This window comes from Myotis nattereri (genome assembly GCF_964212035.1).
Source record: "Myotis nattereri genome assembly, chromosome: 3".
Taxonomy (NCBI): Eukaryota; Metazoa; Chordata; class Mammalia; order Chiroptera; family Vespertilionidae; genus Myotis; species Myotis nattereri.
In genome coordinates this window covers 190,207,557-190,230,513 of record NC_138077.1, presented here as the reverse complement: position 1 = coordinate 190,230,513, position 22,957 = coordinate 190,207,557, and the positions used below count along the sequence as shown (strand labels likewise).

The 22,957-nt window shown below is 40.3% G+C and overlaps 1 protein-coding gene across 1 annotated transcript in view; it reads right to left on the bottom strand.

Moving 5' to 3' along the window:
• Positions 1 to 22,957, bottom strand: part of TRIT1 (tRNA isopentenyltransferase 1) — a gene marked incomplete at its 5' end in the record, with an annotated part of 43,011 nt that overhangs the window by 11,482 nt on the left and 8,572 nt on the right. The window contains 3 exons of the mRNA XM_081085878.1: positions 1,340 to 1,485; positions 2,166 to 2,267; positions 8,471 to 8,608. Of these exons, the coding sequence (XP_080942004.1) occupies positions 1,340 to 1,485; positions 2,166 to 2,267; positions 8,471 to 8,608 (386 nt within the window). The remainder of the gene's footprint in view (positions 1 to 1,339; positions 1,486 to 2,165; positions 2,268 to 8,470; positions 8,609 to 22,957) is intronic.

The window sequence follows — 22,957 nt, the reverse complement described above, 5'->3', positions numbered from 1 at the left end:
TAGCACAAGAGTAAAGACCCCTTGTTATTTCACATCACTGGTCATTCAAAGAGGATCTATGAGGAAAAAATGTATAGTGACAATATCTCACTTTTCTGGAGGTTGGACTACAGGCTCAAACTAAAAGGAAGATGAAAAAGTCCTCCAATCCTCAGACTCTAGAACTCTTACTTAGACTTGATTGATTCCGACGAAGACACAGTTCTCAACTCATTACTAGTTTAGAAGTAGAAAATGAGGAGAGGTGATAAGAGAGAACTACTTGATAAAAGGAGAGGAAAATATAAACCAAGCTCCAGAATCATATCATAAAACAATATAAAAATGAATGTTCATCATAATGTTCCTGAGTTTTCAAAAAAAATTTTTTTAAGATTTTTATTAAAATGTTTGGATACTAGAAAATATAACCTTCATTTATCTACTAGACTATGTATTATCAACAGGGTGATATTGCCCTCAAAGAGGCAAAAACAACCCTTACCTAATACGAGGTGTGTGTCCCTCCAAAGGGCAACCATACCCAAAAAAAACCATAATTCTCCAGTATTAAAATTTCATTGGTGTGAAGAAGGAAAGGGGCATAATTAGGAAAAACAATTCTAAAAAGGCTTCTAGGTGGGGTGGGAGGCAATAATGAAAAAAGAATTCAGTAACATGATCTAGAACATTCATTTGAGTGGAACACTTCATAATCCCTATCAATACCACATGTTGCCATATTTAATCTTTATAACCATCCACATAGTTGGTACTTCGTTAGATCTTCTACTCTACCAGATACTCCCAACACAGAAAAATACAGCCAACACATGAGGCTGCAATTTCAAAACAACCTAAGAAAACATGACCTTATGAGTTCATGCACCACCTCTCTCTTCCCTGAAGAAAATCTCCATGTGTAAAGGTGAGCTGATCTATGAGACAGTTTATAACTCTGCCTCCCACTGGGAAAGCTGTTGGGGCAGAACTCAGCATTGCACAATCAATTATGAAACCCAAGTCACAATGTAAACCTACTGCATGCCAGAAAAATTTATATGAAAACTGTTATACAAGCAAAGATCAAACAGAAAATGAAGCAAGATTACATAGGCCCTAGGGAAAAACTATATTGTATATGTATTTTAAATGTAACAACAAAGTAGGGTACAACTATTTATTGAGGGAGTTGGTCTGCGGCAGTAACTCAGGGCCTCCTAACCTTTTAAGCTGTAACTCATCAATCTCCACTAAATACTATTATCACACCTCTCTCTCATCACCCAGGCACACTGAAGAACTGACTATCCTCTAACTCTAAAGGAACTCAGGGGTCAGTGGGCCCGGGCTTTCTTACCTGGCCACTTTGCGCTTGTCATGTGGGTGCAGCTTGGCAGCCATTTCTGGGTCCACCTGGCTTAGGCGTTGGTGAAGTACATGGCCATCTTCCTTTTCAAGCTCTACTTTCCGGTCAAACTCTTTCTCAGTGCCCATCTCCTGGGGCTATTAAATGAAGGTGTATAAGTAAATTTAACTCAACAATTCAATAAGCACCAAGACAGTGTGTGTACCAGGCACTCGGCTAAATGTTAGGAATACAGAATAGAGATGATTCGGAAGGTCTTGCCATACAGTGAGAGGCAGATCATAAACAGAAAATTCCAATACATCAGGGTAGTGCTATAAGGCCACAACAAATAAGAGGAAGGGGATATACTCTGGTACCCTGCTTCCTTGTCAGGAATACAAATAGGCACCAGGGCTAACATGTCTATATTAAGACATACAGGAGTCTAGTGTTCCCAGCAAGTTTGACCAAAGAGTAGATCAGAATGGCCAAAGTCCCACCCTATGCAATAGCATCTCTGTAAGAAAGGTTAGTATTGGATATCTCCCTGACACAGATTGTTACAGCCAGGAAATGCTGAATCAGACTAGTGCGCTGCTAACTATATGGAGATGCTAATTAATCCACAGAGGAGCATTTTTCCCACACACAGCCCCTGCCCTTAGGCCTGCCTGGAGGAGCACACTTCACATATGGAGGTGGCATTTGCTTCAGAATATTAAGTTGAAAATTACAGTTGCTGAGTATAAGAAATAGGCAAGAGTCCTTCCACTAAAATTAGCTGGTAAGAAAAAAGAGCCCATTTTCTTGTGACTTACAAGTGAACTAAACATACCTTAGCACTGATAAGAACTTTCCAGAGTAGAGACTCAATGTAATAATTGGTTCCTCCCACGACAATAGGAATTTTGTGTCGGGCAAATATATCTTCAATGTGAATATTAAGAAAGACATCACAATATTTAATTTCAGAAGAGAATCCTGACTCACTCAGAAAGGAGGGTATTAGCAAAAAAACCACATTCACTTGGAATTGATACTAGTCTTCACTGTTTGCCATGAGTTCTCAGAATTATATTCTATCAGTTCTGGAGGGACTTTCATAAACCAGAAACATAAATGACTGTAATTATTTCCAATTCTAGAACTTTCTAGGCCTTGCTGCTAAAATTCAAAGGTTGCTTGGTATTCCAATCAGCTTAATGAGCACAAGTCCAAGGACTTTCACAGAGCCAAGTGTCAGCTGCTCAGGAGCCACCAAGGTGACGTCTGACTTTGCTTTCTAAGGCAAAACACAAATTGGTTCTCTGAGACGTGGCTTAGACTCGGTCTTCCCATTATGTGGTGGTAGTGCACATTTCAGCCACTTGAGACTCCACTAGAAAAACTCAGAAGCACTGGTTCTAACGACAAACAGATTTCAATTACTGGTTCCAGTTCTTGGGCATGTTATTCAACCTGAGCTTCAGTTTTCTCACCTGTAAAAATCCTCATGAGTTCTTATGAGGATTAAATGTGACAATGAAAGTAAGTCCCCAGTCACAATGCCTGAAATATCTTTTCAATTGTGTCAGCATTCAATTTATAATTTACTTCAGTCACTATTGTTTTTATGTCTCTGCTACTTTGAATTCTTTTCTTTAGAACTCCGTTGAACAGGTAATTATCTGCTTTAAGAAGGCTTTGCTTCTGAGAATAATTGATAAAAAGAGACTTTCAACCCAAACAAAGACTCATTTACACACTTCTTTCCCTTGCCAGCCAGTCAGAGTGCACAGACAAAGATGATCTCTTTTCTATCAGAAGCCCACTAACCTTTAAGAAGTTGGGGTGGGGTGGAAAGATGTTAGCAATCAAGGATCATATAGAAAAAACATGTGTTTCTTTAAAGATAAATTCTATATTGCCCTCCTTAAATTAAGTACAGGAAGTATACAATTACACAGTAGTTGTAATAGAACTTCAAATATATAATTAACAAAAGGAAAAAGGACAAGGAAAACAAAAAGGGAAGGCTAAAAACAGTGAGAGAGCAGCAGTGGGGGAGAGCGGAAAAGAGGGAGGGAAATAGGCAGGAGGAGACATGGAGTGAGAAAGTGTAACGTGTTTGCACAAGCCATGAAACGACTGTGATCCCGGGCAAACCCTCTGTCTGGGCCTCAGTATCTAGTACCTTCATCTGTCTAATCAAGAAGGCTGACTGGCCCTGACCGGTTTGGCTCAGTGGCTAGAGCGTTGGCCTGTGGACTGAAGGGTCCCAGGTTTGATTCCGGTCAAGGGCATGTACCTTGGTTGCGGGCACATCCCCAGTAGGGGGTGTGCAGGAGGCAGCTGATGGATGTTTCTCTCTCATGGATGTTTCTAACCCTCTATCCCTCTCCCTTTCTCTCTGTAAAAAATCAATAAAATATATTTTTTTAAAAAAGAGAAGGCTGACTGGCTACTTCTGAAGATACTTTCAATTTTGAACTCTGCTTGTAGGTTCTTACCTAAATTCACTACATCGCCAATCCTATAAATGACCTGATTAAATTAAATCATCCCCATTGTTGCTGCCCTTTGGAAATTTTAATTCTCTCTCCATTTTCTTTAAGTTCTTCCTGAACAACCAAATTGTCCTATAGCAACAATATACTTTGGTGATTTATTTTATTTTCCAAAGGGCTTTCATATAATTTATCTCATCTGATACAACTGCCTTGTAGAGCAGGTAGGGCAAGAATTACTATCCACATTTAAATCTCTGCCCTTTGAGAGGCAAAAAAAACACCCAAAAACCTCATTATTTTTATTTGGATGGTCCTGATTAACAGTAAGGACAAACCCTTTTTCATGTTTATCACCATTTCTATTTTTTCTTTGTGAATTAGTACTCATGACCTTTAATTTTTGTACTGATTCATAAGAGTTCTTCATATTTAAGTATATTAACATCTTACCTTTCCTGTGTTACAATATTTTCCCCCTGGTTTGTAGTCTGTTTTGGGGTTTTTTGTTGTTTTTTTAAATATTCTTATTGAAAAAATATTTTTATTGATTTCAGAGAGGAAGGGAGAGGGAGAGAGAGAGAAACATCAATGATGAGAGCAAATCATTGATCGGCTGCCTCCTGCACACCCCCTACTGGGGATCGAGCCTGGAACCCAGGCATGTACACTTGACTGGAATCAAACCTGGGACCCTTCAGTCCGCAGGCTGACGCTCTATCCACTGAGCCAAATCGGCCAGGCTATAGTGTGTTTTTTAATTTTATTTATGGTGGGCTGTTTTCCCCATTTTATACACACACACACACACACTTCAGAGAGGAAGGGAGAGGGCGGGAGATAAAAACATCAACGAGAGAGAATCATTGATCAGCTGCCTCCAGCATCCCTCCACTGGGGATCGAGCCTGCAACCCAGGCATGTGCCCTTGACCAAATTGAACCGGGGACCCTTCAAGTCCACAGGCTGATGCCCTATCTACTAAGCCAAACCAGCTAGGGCTCCCCCCTTTTTAAAAATATATTTTTTATTGACTTTTTACAGAGAAGAAGGGAGAGGGACAGAGAATTAGAAACATCGATGAGAGAAATCTATCAGCTGACTCCTGCACACCCCCCACCGTGGATGCGCCCGCAACCAAGGTACATGCCCTTGACTGGAATCGAACCTGGGACCCTTCAGTCCGCAGGCTGACGCTCTATCCACTGAGCCAAACCGGTTCGACTCCCCCCTTTTTTTTTAATTATAAAATATCCAATATATACACAAGAACATTTTGACATATGTAAATTATGAAGCCCAGTAATAAACAAATACTAATGAACCCAATGTAAGAAAAAGAATGTTAGTCATTCCTTTGAAGTTTCTGTGTATTCATTCCCAAATCAACCCCCAACTTCTCCTTTCTCTGAGGGAACCACTATCTTGAGTTATTTCAGGGAAAAGAAGGGTATTTGTTTTTCATCATTCCCTTGTTTTTCTCTACATTACTACTGATGTGTATATATTAACACATTAATATATAAAATACATAGTCAATATATAACAATATATAATTATGATCAGTTTTGTTTGCCTTTTAACCTTTATAATGGTATGAACATGTATGTATCCTTCTATAATTTTTCATATTTTATGTTGTTTTTGAGGTTCTTCCACATTGATTGATACATGTACCGATAATTTATTCATTTTCACTGCTAAAAAAGTAAACTTATATGAACAATGCAAATGTTATACATTCTTCTGTAAGTAGGAATTACAGTGTTTATATGTTTTTGCTGCTTAGAGGAATGCTATTATAGAATGAGATCTACCACATATCTCTGGGTATACTTGTGACAAGGTTTCTCTAAGTAGATACCTAAGAGTTCTAGCTGATACACATTCTTGCCAATACAAATTCTTAATCCTTACATATTCAACTCTAACAATTTTCCTTTTCTGCCCAGCCGGTGTGGCTCAATGACTGAGCCTCAACCCACGAACCAGGTCATGGTTCAATTCCCAATCAGGGCACATGCCTGAGTTACAGGCTCAATCCCCCAGGAGAGGGCATGCAAGAGGCAGCCAATCAATGATTCTCATCATTGATGTTTCTCTCTCCCTCTCCCTTCCTCTCTCTGAAATAAAAAAGTATAGCCGAAACCGGTTTGGCTCAGTGGATAGAGCGTCGGCCTGCGGACTGAAAGGTCCCGGGTTCGATTCCGGTCAAGGGCATGTACATGGGTTGCGGGCATATCCCCAGTAGGAGATGTGCAGGAGGCAGCTGATCGATGTTTCTCTCTCATCGATGTTTCTAACTCTCTATCTCTCTCCCTTCCTCTCTGTAAAAAATCAATAAAATATATTTTAAAAAAAGTATATATCTTAAATATATATATATACACATACATACTAGAGGCCTGGTGCATGAAATTTTGTGCAGGGGGGGGGTCTCCCTTAGCCCAGCCTGCACCCTTCCAATCCTGGGATCAGGCCTAAACCAGCAGTCGGACATCCCTCTCACAATCCAGGACCACTGGCTCCTAACTGCTCACCTACCTGTCTTCCTAATTGCCCCTAACTGGCCCCCCTGCCACCCTGATCACCCCTAACCACCTCTGCTGTCGACCTGATCGCCCCTAACTGCGCCCCCCTGCTGGCCTAGTCGCCCCTCACTATCCCCCCTGCTGGCCTGGTCACCCCTCACTGTCCCCCCTGCCGGCCTGGTTGCCCCTCACTGCTCCCTCTGCCGGCCTGGTTGCCCCTCACTGCTCCCTCTGCCGGCCTGGTTGCCCCTCACTGTCCCCCCTGCTGGCCTGGTCGCCCCATGCAGCCTGCTGCTCAGTCATTTGGTCGTCCCTCACTGACCCTCCTGCCGACCTGGTCGCCCCATGCAGCCTGCTGCTCAATCATTTGGTCATCCCTCACTGACCACCCTGCCGGCCTGGTCGCCCCTCACTATCCCCCCTGCCGGCCTGGTCACCCCTCACTGTCCCCCCTGCTGGCCTGGTCGCCCCTCACTGCTCCCTCTGCCGGCCTGGTAGTCCCTCACTGACCCCCCTGCTGGCCTGGTCGCCCTATGCAGCCTGCTGCTGAATCGTTTGGTCATCCCTCACTGACCACCCTGCCGGCCTGGTCGCCCTATGCAGCCTGCTGCTGAATCGTTTGGTCATCCCTCACTGACCACCCTGCCAGCCTGGTCGCCCTATGCAGCCTGCTGCTGAATCGTTTGGTCATCCTTCACTGACCACCCTGCCAGCCTGGTCGCCCTATGCAGCCTGCTGCTCAGTCGTTTGGTCGTCCCTCACTGACCCCCGCCAGCCTGGTCGCCCTATGCAGCCTGCTGCTGAATCGTTTGGTCATCCCTCACTGACCACCCTGCCGGCCTGGTCGCCCCACGCACCCTGCTGCTGAATCGTTTGGTCGTCCCTCACTGACTACCCTGCCGGCCTGGTCGCCCCACGCAGCCTGCTGCTGAATCGTTTGGTCGTCCCTCACTGACCACCCTGCCAGCCTGGTCGCCCCACGCAGCCTGGTGTTCAGTCGTTTGGTCGTCCCTCACTGACCCCCCTGCCAGCCTGGTTGCCCACCGCAGCCTGTTCGGTCATCCGTTCAGTTGTTTTTGATGTGACGGCCCCTAGCTCTTTATATATATAGATATAGATATTTAACTCTGAAATCATGTCATATATAAAGAGGACTTGGTTTTATTTTTTTCCAAAACAATGAACTGTCTCAGGAATAATTATTAACTACTGCATTATTTCTTCATTTATTTTATTTTATTAGATATAGACTGTTTCACAAATTTGCATGTCATCCTTGTGTAGGGGCCATGCTAATCTCTGTATCATTCTAATTTCAGTACCTACATATACTGCCGAAGTGAGCACTCTTCACTATTTTTAAATGCTATCTTAATAAGCTAATATATATGTCCATTTGAATTTGTATCTGAATTTTCTATTCTGTGCCATAATTTCCATGCTATTTTAATTATTATGAATTTTTAATGTCTTAGTATCTGGCACTCCAGATGTTAAATGCAGTCTGGACATTAAAATATATGGACAGCCCCCCCCCCCCCCCCTTTATACTATTCCTTTTTCAAAAATTGCTGGTATTACCCAGAACAATTTTTTTCCTGTCCCATCATTTCTACTCCAAATATCCCTTTGAAATTCTAACTGGAAGTCCATTATATTTATAAATTAATTAAGGGTAGAAAACTGAAGCTCAGTGAGGTAAATATTTAACCAATAAAATTCACATGATCAAAAGAGGGGGTTCTAAGGCTGGAACACAGATTTTTCTGGTCCTAAATCAATGTTTTCTCCACTAAAACAGTGCTTCTCAAATTTTAATGTGCACATAAATCACCTGGTACTCTTGTTAAATGCAGATTCTGATTCATATGAAGTGAGGCCCAAATTCAGCATTTCTAACAAGCTCTCGAGGGATGCTGATGTTGCAGTCTGAGGACAAGACTTGAGTAACAAGGACACCATATCTTTCAATCCACATATGCTGATGGGATGCTCCCTATTGGTAGTGAGGTCTTGCGTGCCCTTGCTTAGCAGAAACTGTCACTAGAAAGAAAACTTCTTTCTTGGCTTGGGCTGCCTTGCCATCCATCAAGCCTAGTTGCTGTCTTTCCTAAGGATATCACAGCAGTTGCCTTGTTCCTGAAGTCCACCACTGTGTAATTTGTCACAAGAGGATCCACAAAGCTGATCATGTGGTGCTGGCATAGTCTCTGCTCTTGGGTAGAAACCTTGTTGGTGATGATGTCTAGGCCTTCATAAACCTAGGAGAGAGAAAATTAGCATGAGAATGTCATAGGCCTCCTTTACTGTACACTTGATGGGTGGAAATGGTGATCTGCTCCTCCCTCCAGCCAAATACTTGACTGACCTAAGGCACCAGAGTAAATGTGATCTAACCAGAGCATACCCAGATCCACAAAACCCAAGGCAAAGGAAGCAGAATATAGAACACCAGCTTTCTTATCAAATATAGGTTTTCCCCACTTTCCCAAAGTACAGTGTTCCTATGAAAACTTTCCATAAGATAAAATGGGGTAAAGCAAAGAAGCAATTATCATTAATTTATATGAGAACAATTTTGATCTTTCCCAGACCCCAAATTCAATCTATATACATTGTATATACATCTATACAATGTCTTTATTTTGTTCACCACAATTGAAATGCTTACTTGCATCCAATTTTACACTAAGCATAACACCCTTACAAGCTTTTTTAGGCTTTGCTGACACCTTAGGACACATCTTACTAATGGATACACAAAATAAATTGAGATAAAGCACAGATGCTCACAGACACTGTTTGAAGCTATGAGGGCTCGACACTGAACTGGTAGGTGAATTTCCCAGGGAAAGGGTTGGTGCTATCTTTATAACAACTTGCTGCAAAACAAATGATGAACGCTATTTTCACTTTTTGCCTTTTTTCATAAAAACAAAAATTCTCTTTGGATTTCTTATAGTAAACAAAAATAGTACAGGTTTCCCACACTATCCAAAAGAAGAGCATTTCTATGAAGCCTTTCATAAAATTAAATGGTGTAAGGCAAAGAAGCAATTACCATTAATTTAAAAACCCCTTAATTAATTAAAAATACTCTTCAGATTTCGTTTGGTTACCAAAAACAGGTATTAATGTAGATCCTACTTGTAAAAGTGAAGTGGCTTTACTGAAAACTTTTGAAAAGTGGGAATACCTGTCGTGGCTATTAGCTCAGACTTAAAAATGAAAAGGTTATGTAAATCAGTGCCCAAATGAGAATTAATTCTGCAAGATTAACCAGAGGTTCTTTGGCCTGAACTTTAAGCTTCTAAACATGGATAGGCTGTTTTATTTATTCTATTTATCACAAGTCTCCAGAAAGGTAACATTTTGCATTGCTCATAGTTCTACTTCAAATGCTTACACATCTTGGGATTTAAGTGGCTCTGAAAGGTTTTTAGAATCTGTATTAGATTGGCTATCTACAAGAATATATATATAAAACACACAAAGTCAACTATTCTTTAATAATAAATAAATAAAACACATAAACACTTTGAAGTCAGACCCCTAATACTGCTGTACTCTGGTGAAAACATAGTGATAACCAAATTACTGCTTAGCACACCATAAATGCTACATAAGAGTTCTTATATAACAGTCTAAATACTCAAAGGCAAGCCCAGCAAGTGTGGCTCAGTGGTTGAGCATTGACCCATGCATGACCCAGGAGGTCACATTTCCATTCCCAGTCCGGGTACATGCCCAGGTTGCGGGCTCAATCCCCAGTAGGAAGCAGTCGATCAATGATTCTCTCTCATCACTGACATTTCTATCTTTCTCTCCCTCTCCCTTCCTCTGTAATCAATACATGTTTTTAAATAAATAAATAAATACTGAAAGGCAATATATCCTATCTGCAAGCTCTTGATCTGCCAATTGAACTAAAAAGTTCAAGTGTACTTTTTCTAAATGCAAGTTCTCAGATGGAGAACAAATCTGAAAATACTAGTTTGAAAGGAGGGATGAATGCTTTGAAATTAAATGTTCTCTCTGTAATCACTGATTCTACAGGGAGCACTGAATGAACAAATAATAAGTTCCATAGAGCCCACAATGATGTTAAAAGCATTTTTTATCTCACATTTCCCTTTACTTATATGGGTGTCATATAAGTACAGTACAGTAAAATAGTTAGAAGGAAAGACCCTGGCGCCAGACTGCCTCAGATCAATTCCTAGACCTGCCACTTACTAGTTATTTGTACTTGGAGTGGTCACTTACTAAGTTCCCTGTGATTCAATCTCTCCTCAGTAAAATGAGGATGATAGAGTCTATCTCATAGGGCTGTTATACGGATTAAATGAGTTAATATATGTAAAGCACTTATTTTGCTTGGCACACCGTAAATGCTACATAAGAGTTCTTATATAACTACTTATATTAAGACCACTACCACTACTATTATCACAACAGCATAGGGAGAATGGGAAATAATTTTAGTGTCACTATTTACTGAACTATACAGTTATGAATTAACTATTCATGTTATGGTATACATTATCTATCAATTAAAATCAATGCTCAGCCAAAAAGCAAAAACACAGCAATATTTTACACATTTGCACTAAGAGTAAATATGTAAACAAACCAAAAAAAACCCCAATCCATTTTGTAAATGTTACTTTTGGTCTATAAAGATACTTATATTGTAGATGCCACAATTGGGCTTATAATTTCATTAGCTGCCTAGAAAACATTCATCCAATAAAATAGGTTAGATTTGTAGCTGATTGTTTTACATTTACCCTATTTTCCAGCTTCAATTATATATGTATTTTAAAATATATTTTTATTGATTTCAGAGAGAAAGAGAGAGAAACATCAATGATGAAAGAGAATCATGGATCGGCTGCCTCCTGCATGCCCCCCACCGGAGATTGAGTCCACAACCCGGGCATGTGCCCTTGACCAGAATCGAACCTGGGACCCTTCAGTCCACAGGCCGACACTCTATCCACTAAGCCAAACCAGCTAGGGCTTCAATTATATTTTTCAGTGTGACTCTACCTATAGAACAGTCAGCCCTGGGTGCCAGGTAGAGGACCTGTGGTATCTTTCAAAAGGCAGCAAGTCATTCTGTTCCATTTCCCATTCTTCCAGAAGACACCTGAGATCTGTGTACATAGAAATTACTGGATAAAATAATTCTCTCTGCACAAATCAGAATTTGACAATATTAAGGGAACTCTGGCCTCTTTGTGAGGCTTGATAACTGACACTGAAAAATTATAGGTTTAAGCTACTTAGCTAATTATCAACATAACTGACATTTCAGCAAACATTCACTGAGCATCTACTATGTGCCAGGCACCCTGCAAGATGTTTGGTATGCAAAGATTAAGGAAGGATCCCTGTCCTCAAGGAGTCCAGGCTAGTAAGAAACACAGATACAAATAACGTAGTACAAGGAGATAAGAGATATAAAAGTTCATGAGAGTTATTAAAGTTTGACTACACACTCTTTTCTAAATACCACAACCCCAAAACATTTAATTTAATGGTTTAGGTATCTAACTGGCTGCTTACTGATAGGGAAATATACCTCTTTGTCTCACCTGTAGTGAGGGTTTATTTCCAGCCTGAAAATTTTTTGGGAAAAGGTCACAAGGCTGAAATAACTCAACTCTCCAAGCCAACCGAGGTGAAGTGCCTAGAGGGGCTAATGAACGTGAGAGGAATCTATAAAAGACCTAGAGGAAAACCAGAAGAATCTAGAGTTGTGATTGTAAACCAGAAGTGAATCTGTCCACCAGGAGATACCTGCAGTGTCTGGAAACATTTCTGGCTGTCACAACTACGGAGGTGGGGACACTGCTGGCCTCCAATGGGTAGAGGCCAGGGATGCTACTCAACAACCTACAATGCATAGGACAACTTCCCATGCCCACATCAAAGAATTATCCAGCCCAAAACTGTCAACAGCCCCAAAGTTGAAAAACCCTGATCCAAAGAAATTTCACCCTGGAAAAACTCACCAAAATTTTTATGTATACAGCCAAGAGCCAACTCATGCTGTAGGGTGGCCCTAATGAGTGTGCTAATTAACAGCATCCTGGGCACTGGGCAGATCAGAGAGCTCTGAGTGCTGGCTGGCTCTGATACCCCAATACAGCCTTTTACAAGCAAGAGTACAGTCAAACCTCGTTTCTTGAACATCTCCCATCTTGAACAATTGGGTTGTCGACCAAGTGGTTCACAGAAAAAAAATGTCTCTCGGTTGTTGACTAAAACTTCAGTTTTCCACCTGACAACTCAAACGTTTCATGTTGATACCTCAGCATCACAAAAAGCATCTCTCAGGCAACAAAGGAGAGAATGCTTTTGTTGCTGGCTAAATCAATGATTAGCACAATTTTAAGACATTATGTTGCTAAGGGTGTGAAAGTGCTCACAAAATAAGAATCATATGCAAATGAATAGGTAGAAAAACTGTTGTTTGGATAAACAAAAAGTAGCTAGCCAGTGACAGCATCTCAGAGGCAATGATATATTAAAATTCATTTAAGGCTAGCAAGGATGGTTCTATAAAGGTAAGAAGTTTTTATTTATAGACTAAACAGTACATTAGATATGTACTGTATATAAGAAAAGTTAAAAAAGAATCATTTGGGGGTCTGGAATGGATTAATTCAATTTATATTATTTCTAATGGGGAAAATTATTCGGTTTTAGAACAATTCACTTCTCAAACAGTCTTTCTGAACAAATTAAGTTTGAGAACCACGGTTCCACTATAAAAGCAGCTTCCCCCTGTTCTCCCCCCAGTTTGGTTCCTTCCCTCCAAGTTATCTTCCTCTTTTGACTTCATTTCCTTCCCAACCAAATTAGATCCTGAAGTCCTTCAATCACTTTCTTACCCCTATGGATTACAACTGCATTGAAACACACAATCTTGGATTACGGATCAATACAATCATAGCTACCTACCCCCACCCCCAGCTCCATTGATATCACACTCTCTGAGATCACTAATGAATCTGACTGCCAAATATAACACTTTTCCACTAAGCTCCCAAAACATGTCATGAAAAGGAAAACACAATCTGGTACTATTGAGCTCCCTCTCCTTCATAAATCCTTCTTTGGGGCTTCAACTGCACTAATCTCTCTAGCTTTTCCTCCTATCTCACTAGCCCTTCCTCAGTTTCCTTTACTGAGGTCAGCCACTGCTCAATTAGCAATGTCTGTCATGGGAACAATATGCATTAACTGGTGGCCTATGGGCAGTAACACAATCTCATATGAAGTAACCTTAGCCATCATTCTCTTATCAATTTTACTTATAAACAGCACCTTTACATTATCAACATTGATCACTACTCAAGAATATATTTGACTAATTTTTAGGGCATCTACCTGCCATTTCTATACTATAAACTTTCTCTGGGTGACATTCATGGCTTCTACTTATGCTCATAACTCCCCAAATCCATATTTGCAACCTAGTTCTCTCTCATGTTGCCATGCCAGGCCTGGATACTTAACTGCCTAATGAACATTCCCATCATCAATGAGAGGCATATAATATAGTGAAGTGGTTAACAGTAAGGACTCAAGAATCAGGTTTCCTGGATTTAAGTTCTGGCTAAACCACTTACTAGCTATGGAAACTTGGTCAATGTAACTTATTTAATCTCTGTGCCTCAGATTTCTTATTTATAAAGTGAGGATAATCTTAAATATAACCTCAAAAGGTAACCGTGAAAATTAAATAATTAATACATGCAAAGCATATGGTATAGGGCCTGCCCTATAAGAAACAGTCAATAAATGTTAGCTAGCTAGCACCATCATCATCATCATCATCACTCCAAACAGGCACCTGAAACATGATATGCCCAAAATTGAATTCCTTACCTTCCCAGCCATACTTGAGTGAACCACCCAGATCCCTGGTTGGCATACTGCGGCTCTTTGGCCCCTTGAGTGTGGCTCTTCCACAAAATACCACGTGCAGGCACGCGTACTGTGTGACTGAAACTTCGTGGCCCATGCGCAGAAGTCGGTTTTTGGCCTGGGCGAGTCTATTTTGAAGAAGTACTGTTGCTATCTGGCTCTGCTGACTACTGAGTTTGCCGACCACTGACCTAGATAATCAAACTAAATACTCTGAAGTGATCCTAGTATCTGACTCCCTCATCCCAGTTCCAATCTGTCTCAACTTCTACCTATACTAGTTCCTAAAATTATCTCAGTTTATCACATCACCATTACCACATTTCCCACTGCCACTAAATCAAGTGAAGGCTTCATGATTTCTCAACTAGACTATCCTATCAGCTTCCTCATTGATCTTCTTACCTTTAGAGTATAACCACTCAAATTTATGTCCACTACAGCCTGATCTCAACCAGTCCCACACTCTTTAGCATTACTTCCCAACGAAAGCCTGCCTTGAGATGACTCCCCAGCTGTACTTGCCCTCTGTCTGCCATAGTAGCCTGCACTTACCTCTATCACAGAACTTATTGTACAAAACTTTAAAACATTTCTATCTCCCCCACTCGACTACAAGCTCTGAATGAAGAAATGGTGTATTTTATCTCTAGTCTCAGCACAGAGCCTCATACATAGAATATACTCAACGAATACTGGGTCCAGATTGCTAGATCCTATGCTGAGTTTCACATCCTATGAAGTTACATTGCCCTTGTTTTATCAATGAGGAAATAGAAATTAGACACATTAGGTAACCTGCCCAAATTCACACAGCTAGTTAGTGGCAAAGGCAAACTATGAATCAATTTTACAGTCAGTGTTCTTTTTCCACTATATTACTTATCTCTGTTCTGTACAAATCAGCTTGTGACTTTGGGAAGTCAACTTTCTCTCCTGAAACCTCAATGTCCTCACATCTAACATCCCTTCTAATAGTCCAAGCTTCAGAAAAAAACTTTTGGCAAAGGAGGGTAAAAGAAACAATTATTTGTTTAGAGGATGTTGGCACATCCCAGAAAGTTGATTTTCCTTTTTGATTAAAGAAATTTGAATTTGATTATTCAACTGAAGAGAAATTGAAGAGTAGGGAAAAGGTCAGCATCTTGACTTTTATTTCTTAATAAAAGGATGAGTTTTGTAAAAATTTACGCTTTATTATGTTAGAATGAATTAGCTGCAGGAACATCATGGCAAGCAACTACTCCTTTTTAGCTTTGTTTGGCAAAAATTCAACTGCAGACCTGCTGAATATATCAGACAGATTAAGATGCTCAATAAGTGGGAGAACCTGTACCTGACTTGTTCAGTCAGTCTGGTAAGAGGAGTGGTTTGGAATTTATAGTGCAGATCATGGCCTGTATTCTTCCTATGCCTGTCTCTAAGGGGAAAGGGACTACAATAATAATATAAGGCCATGCTTCTCAAATTGAGAAGTGCATACATAAGATGTATGTGATGCATTCTTCCAGAGCATCAATCTTACCAAGTGGTAAAAGGAATTTGCAACATTTTTACATCTAAATAAGATGTAGGGTAGAGAATGCAAAATTGGCACATTTTTCAGAAATTCAGAAATCATCCACTAGTCCAGTGATGGCGAACCTATGACATGGGTGTCAGAGGTGACACGCGAACTCATTTTATTTGGTTGATTTTTCTTTGTTAAATGGCATTTAAATATATAAAATAAATATCAAAAATATACATCTTTGTTTTACTATGGTTGCAAATATCAAAAAATTTCTATATGTGACACGGCACCAGAGTTAAGTTAGGGTTTTTCAAAATGCTGACACGCCGAGCTCAAAAGGTTCGCCATTACTGATCTAATCCAATCCCCTGAAATTTTATACTTGATAATACTAAGGCTGAGAGGGCTCCCCTGTCCATATAATTGACTGGTGGTAGAGACAGGACTAAAGCCTGGATGCTCTCCCTATAATACAAACTGTTGCAGCAGCCTCATACCAACAGAATTTACACCTCTTTTACTCTGGTCTATTTGCTCGCTTGAAGTACTGAATTCCTACTAAGATGAAATTAAATTCCAGTGACTGAGAATAGTTACCATACACCGGACCCCTTTCAAGGTTCTCAAGAGTTAGTATGACAAAAGGCAAAACAAACACAAACTCATAGTCACAGACAAGAGTAAGGTGGTTACTGCAGGGAAGGAGGGTGAGGGTGGTGTAGTAAAGGGTAAAGGGGGTCAAATATACAGTGACGGAAGAAGGTCTGAGTGTCTGAGGTACAGATTGCTAGATCCTATGCTAAGGAAAACAAAATACAGATAATGTATCATACAACTGTATACTTGAAACCTTTATAATTTTATTAACCAATGTTACCCCAATAAGTTTAATAAAAGAGTAAATGTAATAGAAAGATGGAAATATACACATAGACAATGCTATGTGTTCAATGAATGCATAAATAAGTAGAACAAATCAATGTTTCTGTCTGTCTTTCTCCCCGCTTCCTCTATCTAAAAATAAAAATTTTAAACAATAATAATGTTTCTATTCTATGGCCATCTTTACAGCCTCATGATTGCCCATTTTTGATGGTTTCGGTGATATTTTATCTTATGATACCTGTGATAGAGTATAACAGCTGAGGTGCTCCATTATTTGGAGGTCTACGTCTAAGTTAGGGAGAGGCAGTAGAGTATAATGAAGGCAGAATGCCTGGGTTCAAATTCTGGCTCTACTATCCAACTATAGCCATTATCTGGCAAGTTATTTAAGTATCTAATTTTTCTTTGCCTCAAGTTTTCTTACCTATAATCTTCACTGGGTTACTCTGAGACTTAAGGCTTTTAGAATAGTGTCAAGCAGATGGTAGGCACTATATGAGTGCTTGATATTATCTATATTTAATTGGTGGAGGCTAACCAAGATTTTCCTTGGCTCTTTGTATTGAGACCCCTGCCTAGGGTTTAAAAGAGAACCACAAAATACCAGAGCTGAAAGGAGCTTTAGACACAGTGACAGACAAACAGCGTATGGCCCACAAAGCCTAAATTATTTACTACCTGGACCTTAACAGAAAGTCTGCCCATCCCTGGACTAATCCAATCAGTTTCCCCTATCTAAGATATCCGAAGAGGGAACTAAAGCCCAGAGAGGATAACCTGTCCACAGTTATATATTCAGTGAGTTAGTGGGAAAGCTGGGACTAAAACCTAGTAAATAAGAATAAAGATTAACTATAAATTAGGAAAAATATTGGCAGCTGAAGAGTTAAATAAATCATCTATTTCTAATGGATATTTACTGAATATTATAAGCCTTGGCATCAATGTGTGTGTGTGTGTGTGTGTGTGTGTGTGTAATTTTATTTTTGCATCAGTGTTTTTTAATGCTCTCCAGGTAGATCCAATGTACAGCTGGAGGCGAAAACCATTGTGACAAGTACTGTGCTGTGCAACAAGATATAAACTAATCACCTTCCCCCCTCAAAAAAAATCAAGGAAACTGACTGGGTAGTTAACCAAAGGTACCCATACCTATAGAATCCCATATTTCACTTGCAATTACCTACACGTTTGTGTAAGGAACTCCACAAAGAAGAGCAACAGGAATGCACAGTGAAGACAAAGAGGCCCTGGGTATATCTTCATTTACACTAGAGAAGAGAGTCAACATCATTTTTTATTTACATTTGTACGTTCCAACAGTTAAGTGAATTATAAATTTCAGACAAGAACTCTTTCTGAAAGAATGTTAAAATAACTTGTACTCCTAAAAACTGTACAAGAATATACTAATTTAAAACTTTTATATGGCAAAAAGGATCATAAAAGTCAAAAGACAAGTGACCAACTAAAAAAATACTTCTGATGCATGAGATTATACAAAGGGTTATTACTTGCAATACACAAAAAGCTCTTCCAAATCAATAAATACAAGAATAAAAACGATTATATACAAGTGGACACAACAGGAATGAACAGGAAATTCAAAACATAAAATACACAAATGGTCAATGTACCCTTAAAAAAAACAATTAACCTAAGAAATGAAACCCATTTCTTGTTTACCAGACTGGCAATGAAAGAGACAGGTAATACACAAATTGCAAGGGTGAGGGGAAACAGACATACAGCTGGTTCAAACCTTTTTTAAAGCAGTCTGGCAATATGTATCAAAATATAATGTGTGCATCTCAACAACAACAACAACAAAAAACCCAGTTTAAAAAACGAGCAAAGGACCTAGTCTCCAAAGAAAATATACATATGGCCAACAAACACATGAAAAGATGCCCAACATCATTAGTCATTAAGGAAATGTAAATGAAAACCACAATGAGACACCACTTTCCAACCCAAGAGGATGGTTATAATTTTTTTTAAAGGAAAATTAGTGTTGGAAAAGATGTGGAGAAATTGGTATCTTCATAGATTGCTGGTGGGGATGTAAAATGGTGTAGCCACTGTGTAAAAAGAGTTTGGCAGTTTCTCAAAAAGTTAAACATATGACCCAGCAATTCCATTCGTAGGCATAGGCCAAAAATAACTGAAAAGAAATACATGTACACATGTATACATGTACACATGTTCACAGCAGCACTATGCACAACAGCCTAAAGGTGTTAATCTCCATCATTAGATGGACAAATTGTGTTCTATATACAATGACATATTCAACCATAAAAAGGAATGAAGTACAAATAACTACAAGTGAAGAAGCCAGATGAAAGGTTGTATATTGTATGATCCCATTTATATTAAATATCCAAAATAGGTAAAAACAAAAAACAAAAACAAACAAACAAAACAAACCAGAAAGCAGATTGGTGGTTGTTAGGGGCTGAAGAGAAAGGGGACTAGGGAGTAACTGCTTAATAGCTACAGGGTTTTCTTTTGGGGTGATGGACACATTTTGGAACTAGATAGAGGTAGTGGTTGTACAACATTGTGGATGCACTAAATACCACTGAATTGTTCATTTTAAAATGGTTAGTTATGTAGAGCACTTCCAGCACCAGGTAGATGGTAACCATAAAGTTCAACCCTTTGGTCACCTCGCACCAAAAACTGCAAACACGCTTCAATGTCCCCTCACACATGCACTAGAACAGCCGTGGGCAAACTATGGCCCGCGGGCCGGATCCGGCCCATTTGAAATGAATAAAACTATTGAAAAAAAATACCGTACCCTTTTATGTAATGATGTTTACTTTGAATTTATATTAGTTCACACAAACACTCCATCCATGCTTTTGTTCCGGCCCTCCGGTCCAGTTTAAGAACCCATTGTGGCCCTCGAGTCAAAAAGTTTGCCCACCCCTGCACTAGAAGATGATCATGTTGTCCCCGCTCCCCAAGGAGCTGTGGCAGAAGTACAACGTCTGCTCCTTGCCCATCCACAAGAATGGGGAGGTCCAGGTGGTTTGAGGACACTACAAAGGCCAGCCTGTAGGAAGGGTGTACAGAAAGAAACAGGTCATCTACATCGAGCGGGTGCAGCGTGAGAAGGCTAACAACACATTGTCCACGTGGGTATTCATCTGAGCAAGGTGGTTATCACCAGGCTAAAACTGGACAAAAATCAGGAAAAAATTCTTGAACGCAAAGCCAAATCTCAACAAGTTGGAAAAGAGAAAGGCAAATATAAAGAAGAACTCATTTAGAAAATGCAGGAATAAATGTAACCTGTTGTACAACCACAGTTTAGATGTAGATTTTTAGCCTGGTGTATATTCCTTTGAGACGTTTCAAGATGTCTCGAGAATATTTCATTTCCTTCCTGTTCTGTTATTGATATGTACCTCTGTAAACCTACTGTTGCTGTTTTAATTTTATGAATAAAAATTGGAAAAGTTGAATTTCTAAAAAATAAAAAAGTTAACCCTGGCCTGTGTGCCCTGTGATTAGAGCATTAACCTGCGTACCAGAGTCGAGGTTCAATTCCCAGGCAAAGGCACATATCTGGGTTGCAGATTGGATCCCAAGTACAGGAGGCAACCAATCGATGTGTCTCTCTCACATCAATGTTTCTCTCTTTCCCCCTTCCACTCTATCTAAAATCAATGGAAAAATATCCTCAGGTGAGGATTAACCAAAAAGGAAAAAAAAGTATACCCTCTAATAAATGCCTTAGAAAAGTGGAAGAAGAAAAAATAATGTATACATCCTCTCATCCTATGAATTTACCCTGAAGAGAATCATACAAAAAGATGTATGTGCAAAGATGTTCACCTTAGCATCATTTATTACAGCAAAAAACAGAAGAACCCTCTAAATGTCCTTCAGTAGAAATCTGGTTACATGAATTATGATACACCTGAATTCTACACAAAAATTAAAAACAATAATGTAGATAGAGAGCTTTGCTATCCAATTTCAAGACTTATTATAAAGCTATAGTAATCAAGAAAATGTGATATTGGCAAAAGAATAGACATAGGTCAATGGAACAGAATAGAAATAGCCCCACACAAATAGAGTCAATTGGTTTTTAACAAAGGCGCAAAGGAAAAAGGATAGTCTTTCAAAAACAGTGCTGGTATGCCCTGGCCAAGTAGCTCAGTTGGTTAGAGAATCCTCCTAATTGACCAAAGTTGTGGGTTCGATCTAAGTGTTCCCTGAATGGCAAAATTAGCCCAGATTGAGACCACTGATGTAGACTTGTATACATTAATACATAAAGATATCTATAACATACTGCTAAGAGGGGGAAAAATAAACAAGACACAGAATAGCATGAAATATATGCATCAATTTACATAAAAACACATACACATGGACAAAACTTAGGGACATTATGCTAAGTGAAATAAGCCAGTCATAAAAGACACAAATACTGTATCATTCCACTTATATGAAGTACTTAAGAGTAGTCAAAATCATAGACACAGAAAGTTGTATGGAGGTTGCCAAGGGCTGGAAGAAAGGAAAATGGAGAGTTACCCTATATAATAAAAGGCTAACATGCAAACAGACCAAATGGCGGAACAACCGAACAACCGCTCTCTATGACTTGCGCTGACCACCAGGGGGGTCACGCGGAACATGGCGGGCATCGGCCACGGCAGGATAGTGGAGCAGGTGAGCGAGGGCGCCAGACCAAGGTGGAGCGCCGATCACTGTCATCAGGGTCAGCCTCTGGTGGTTACAGAAAATTCTTTGCTCCCGCAGGTCGCGGTCCCACCTGGCGCTCGCACCTGCTGCCGGCATCAACCCCGCTCACACCCGCACCCACTGCCGGCACCAGCCCCGCTTGCACCTGCAGCCGGCACTAGAGCCACTGCTTGCACCCACCGTGGGCACCAGCCCCACTTGCACCCACAGCCAGCGCTGAAGCTGCTGCTCACACCCGCTGCCGGCACCCAGCGCCAGGTCCCGATCGCTCAGCTCTATCAGCAGGTGCGAGAGGCAGTTGCTGGCCCCAATTGCCCCTGAGGGCTTCTCCACCTCCACCGCTTCTGAGGGGCAATAAGGGTAGCAGCCACAGCTCACACCCGCTGCTGGCACAGTCCGCGAAAGTGAGCAGGGCTGGCCCCATCAGAGCATGGGAGCAGTGGCAGCGGGAGTGGGGCTTCTGGCAGAGAGGGGATCAGGGGCCACGGCAGGAGGGGCCGGGCGGGGGCGTGGAGGATGGGCCGAGACCCACCCTTGTTCCCACTGCAGCCTCGCAGCCCACAGTTCCTTTCAAGGTGCACGAATTCATGCACTAGGCCCCTAGTTGTTTAATAAGTATAGAGTTTCAGTTTTACAACATGAAAAAAGTTATGAAGATGGATGGTGGAGATGGTCACGCAACATTATGAATGCATTTAACCATTGACCTGTATACTTAAAAATAGTAAGAGAGTAAATTTTATGTGTATATTTCAATTAAAAATTAGGGGGAAAAACACACATACACATGTGCATATAAATACATAGATAAATGTCTGGAAGGATGTGCATCAAAATATTAAAATGATTATCTCTGAATGCAAAGACTATGGTGATATTTCCTTTGTACTTTTTAGTGTTATCTGGATTTTTTTCCAATAAGCATGTATCCTTTTTTCCAAACATAAAAAAGGCTTTTGTGCCCAGCTGGTGTGGCTCAGTGGTTGAGCATCTACCTATAAACCAGGAAGTCACTGTTAGATTCCCAGTCAGGGCACATGCCCGGGTTGCAGACTCGATCCCCAGTGTGGGGCATTCAGGAGGCAGCAGATTGAGGGTTCTCTCTCATCATTGATGTTTTTATCCCTCTCTCCATCGCCCTTCCTCTCTGAACTCAATAAAAATATTTTTAAAAGGCTTTTGTTCTCTATCATTTTGTTTCAAAATGATCCCATTTCAATAACCAAAATCCTATTAGTCTGTCTCCAAAGTGACAAAATGGTTACTTGCTATCCTTAGCCACAACCCAACTCCAGCCTCTTTCATACCCAGGCTAACATAACAGAATCCTAAACTGTTCATCTCTCCACCCAGCCAGTGGAGTTACCTTATAACACAGATTTACTATCACTTCCCTATTTAAAACCCAAAATTCCATAGCATGCTTTCAATGGCCTCTAAAATTTGTTCTAAGAGTCTATATTTTTAGTTTGGCCTCCTACAGCTGTCTCTCAAGTATCCTAGATGCCAGATAGTTGCTGGTCACTCCTTGAAAACATAC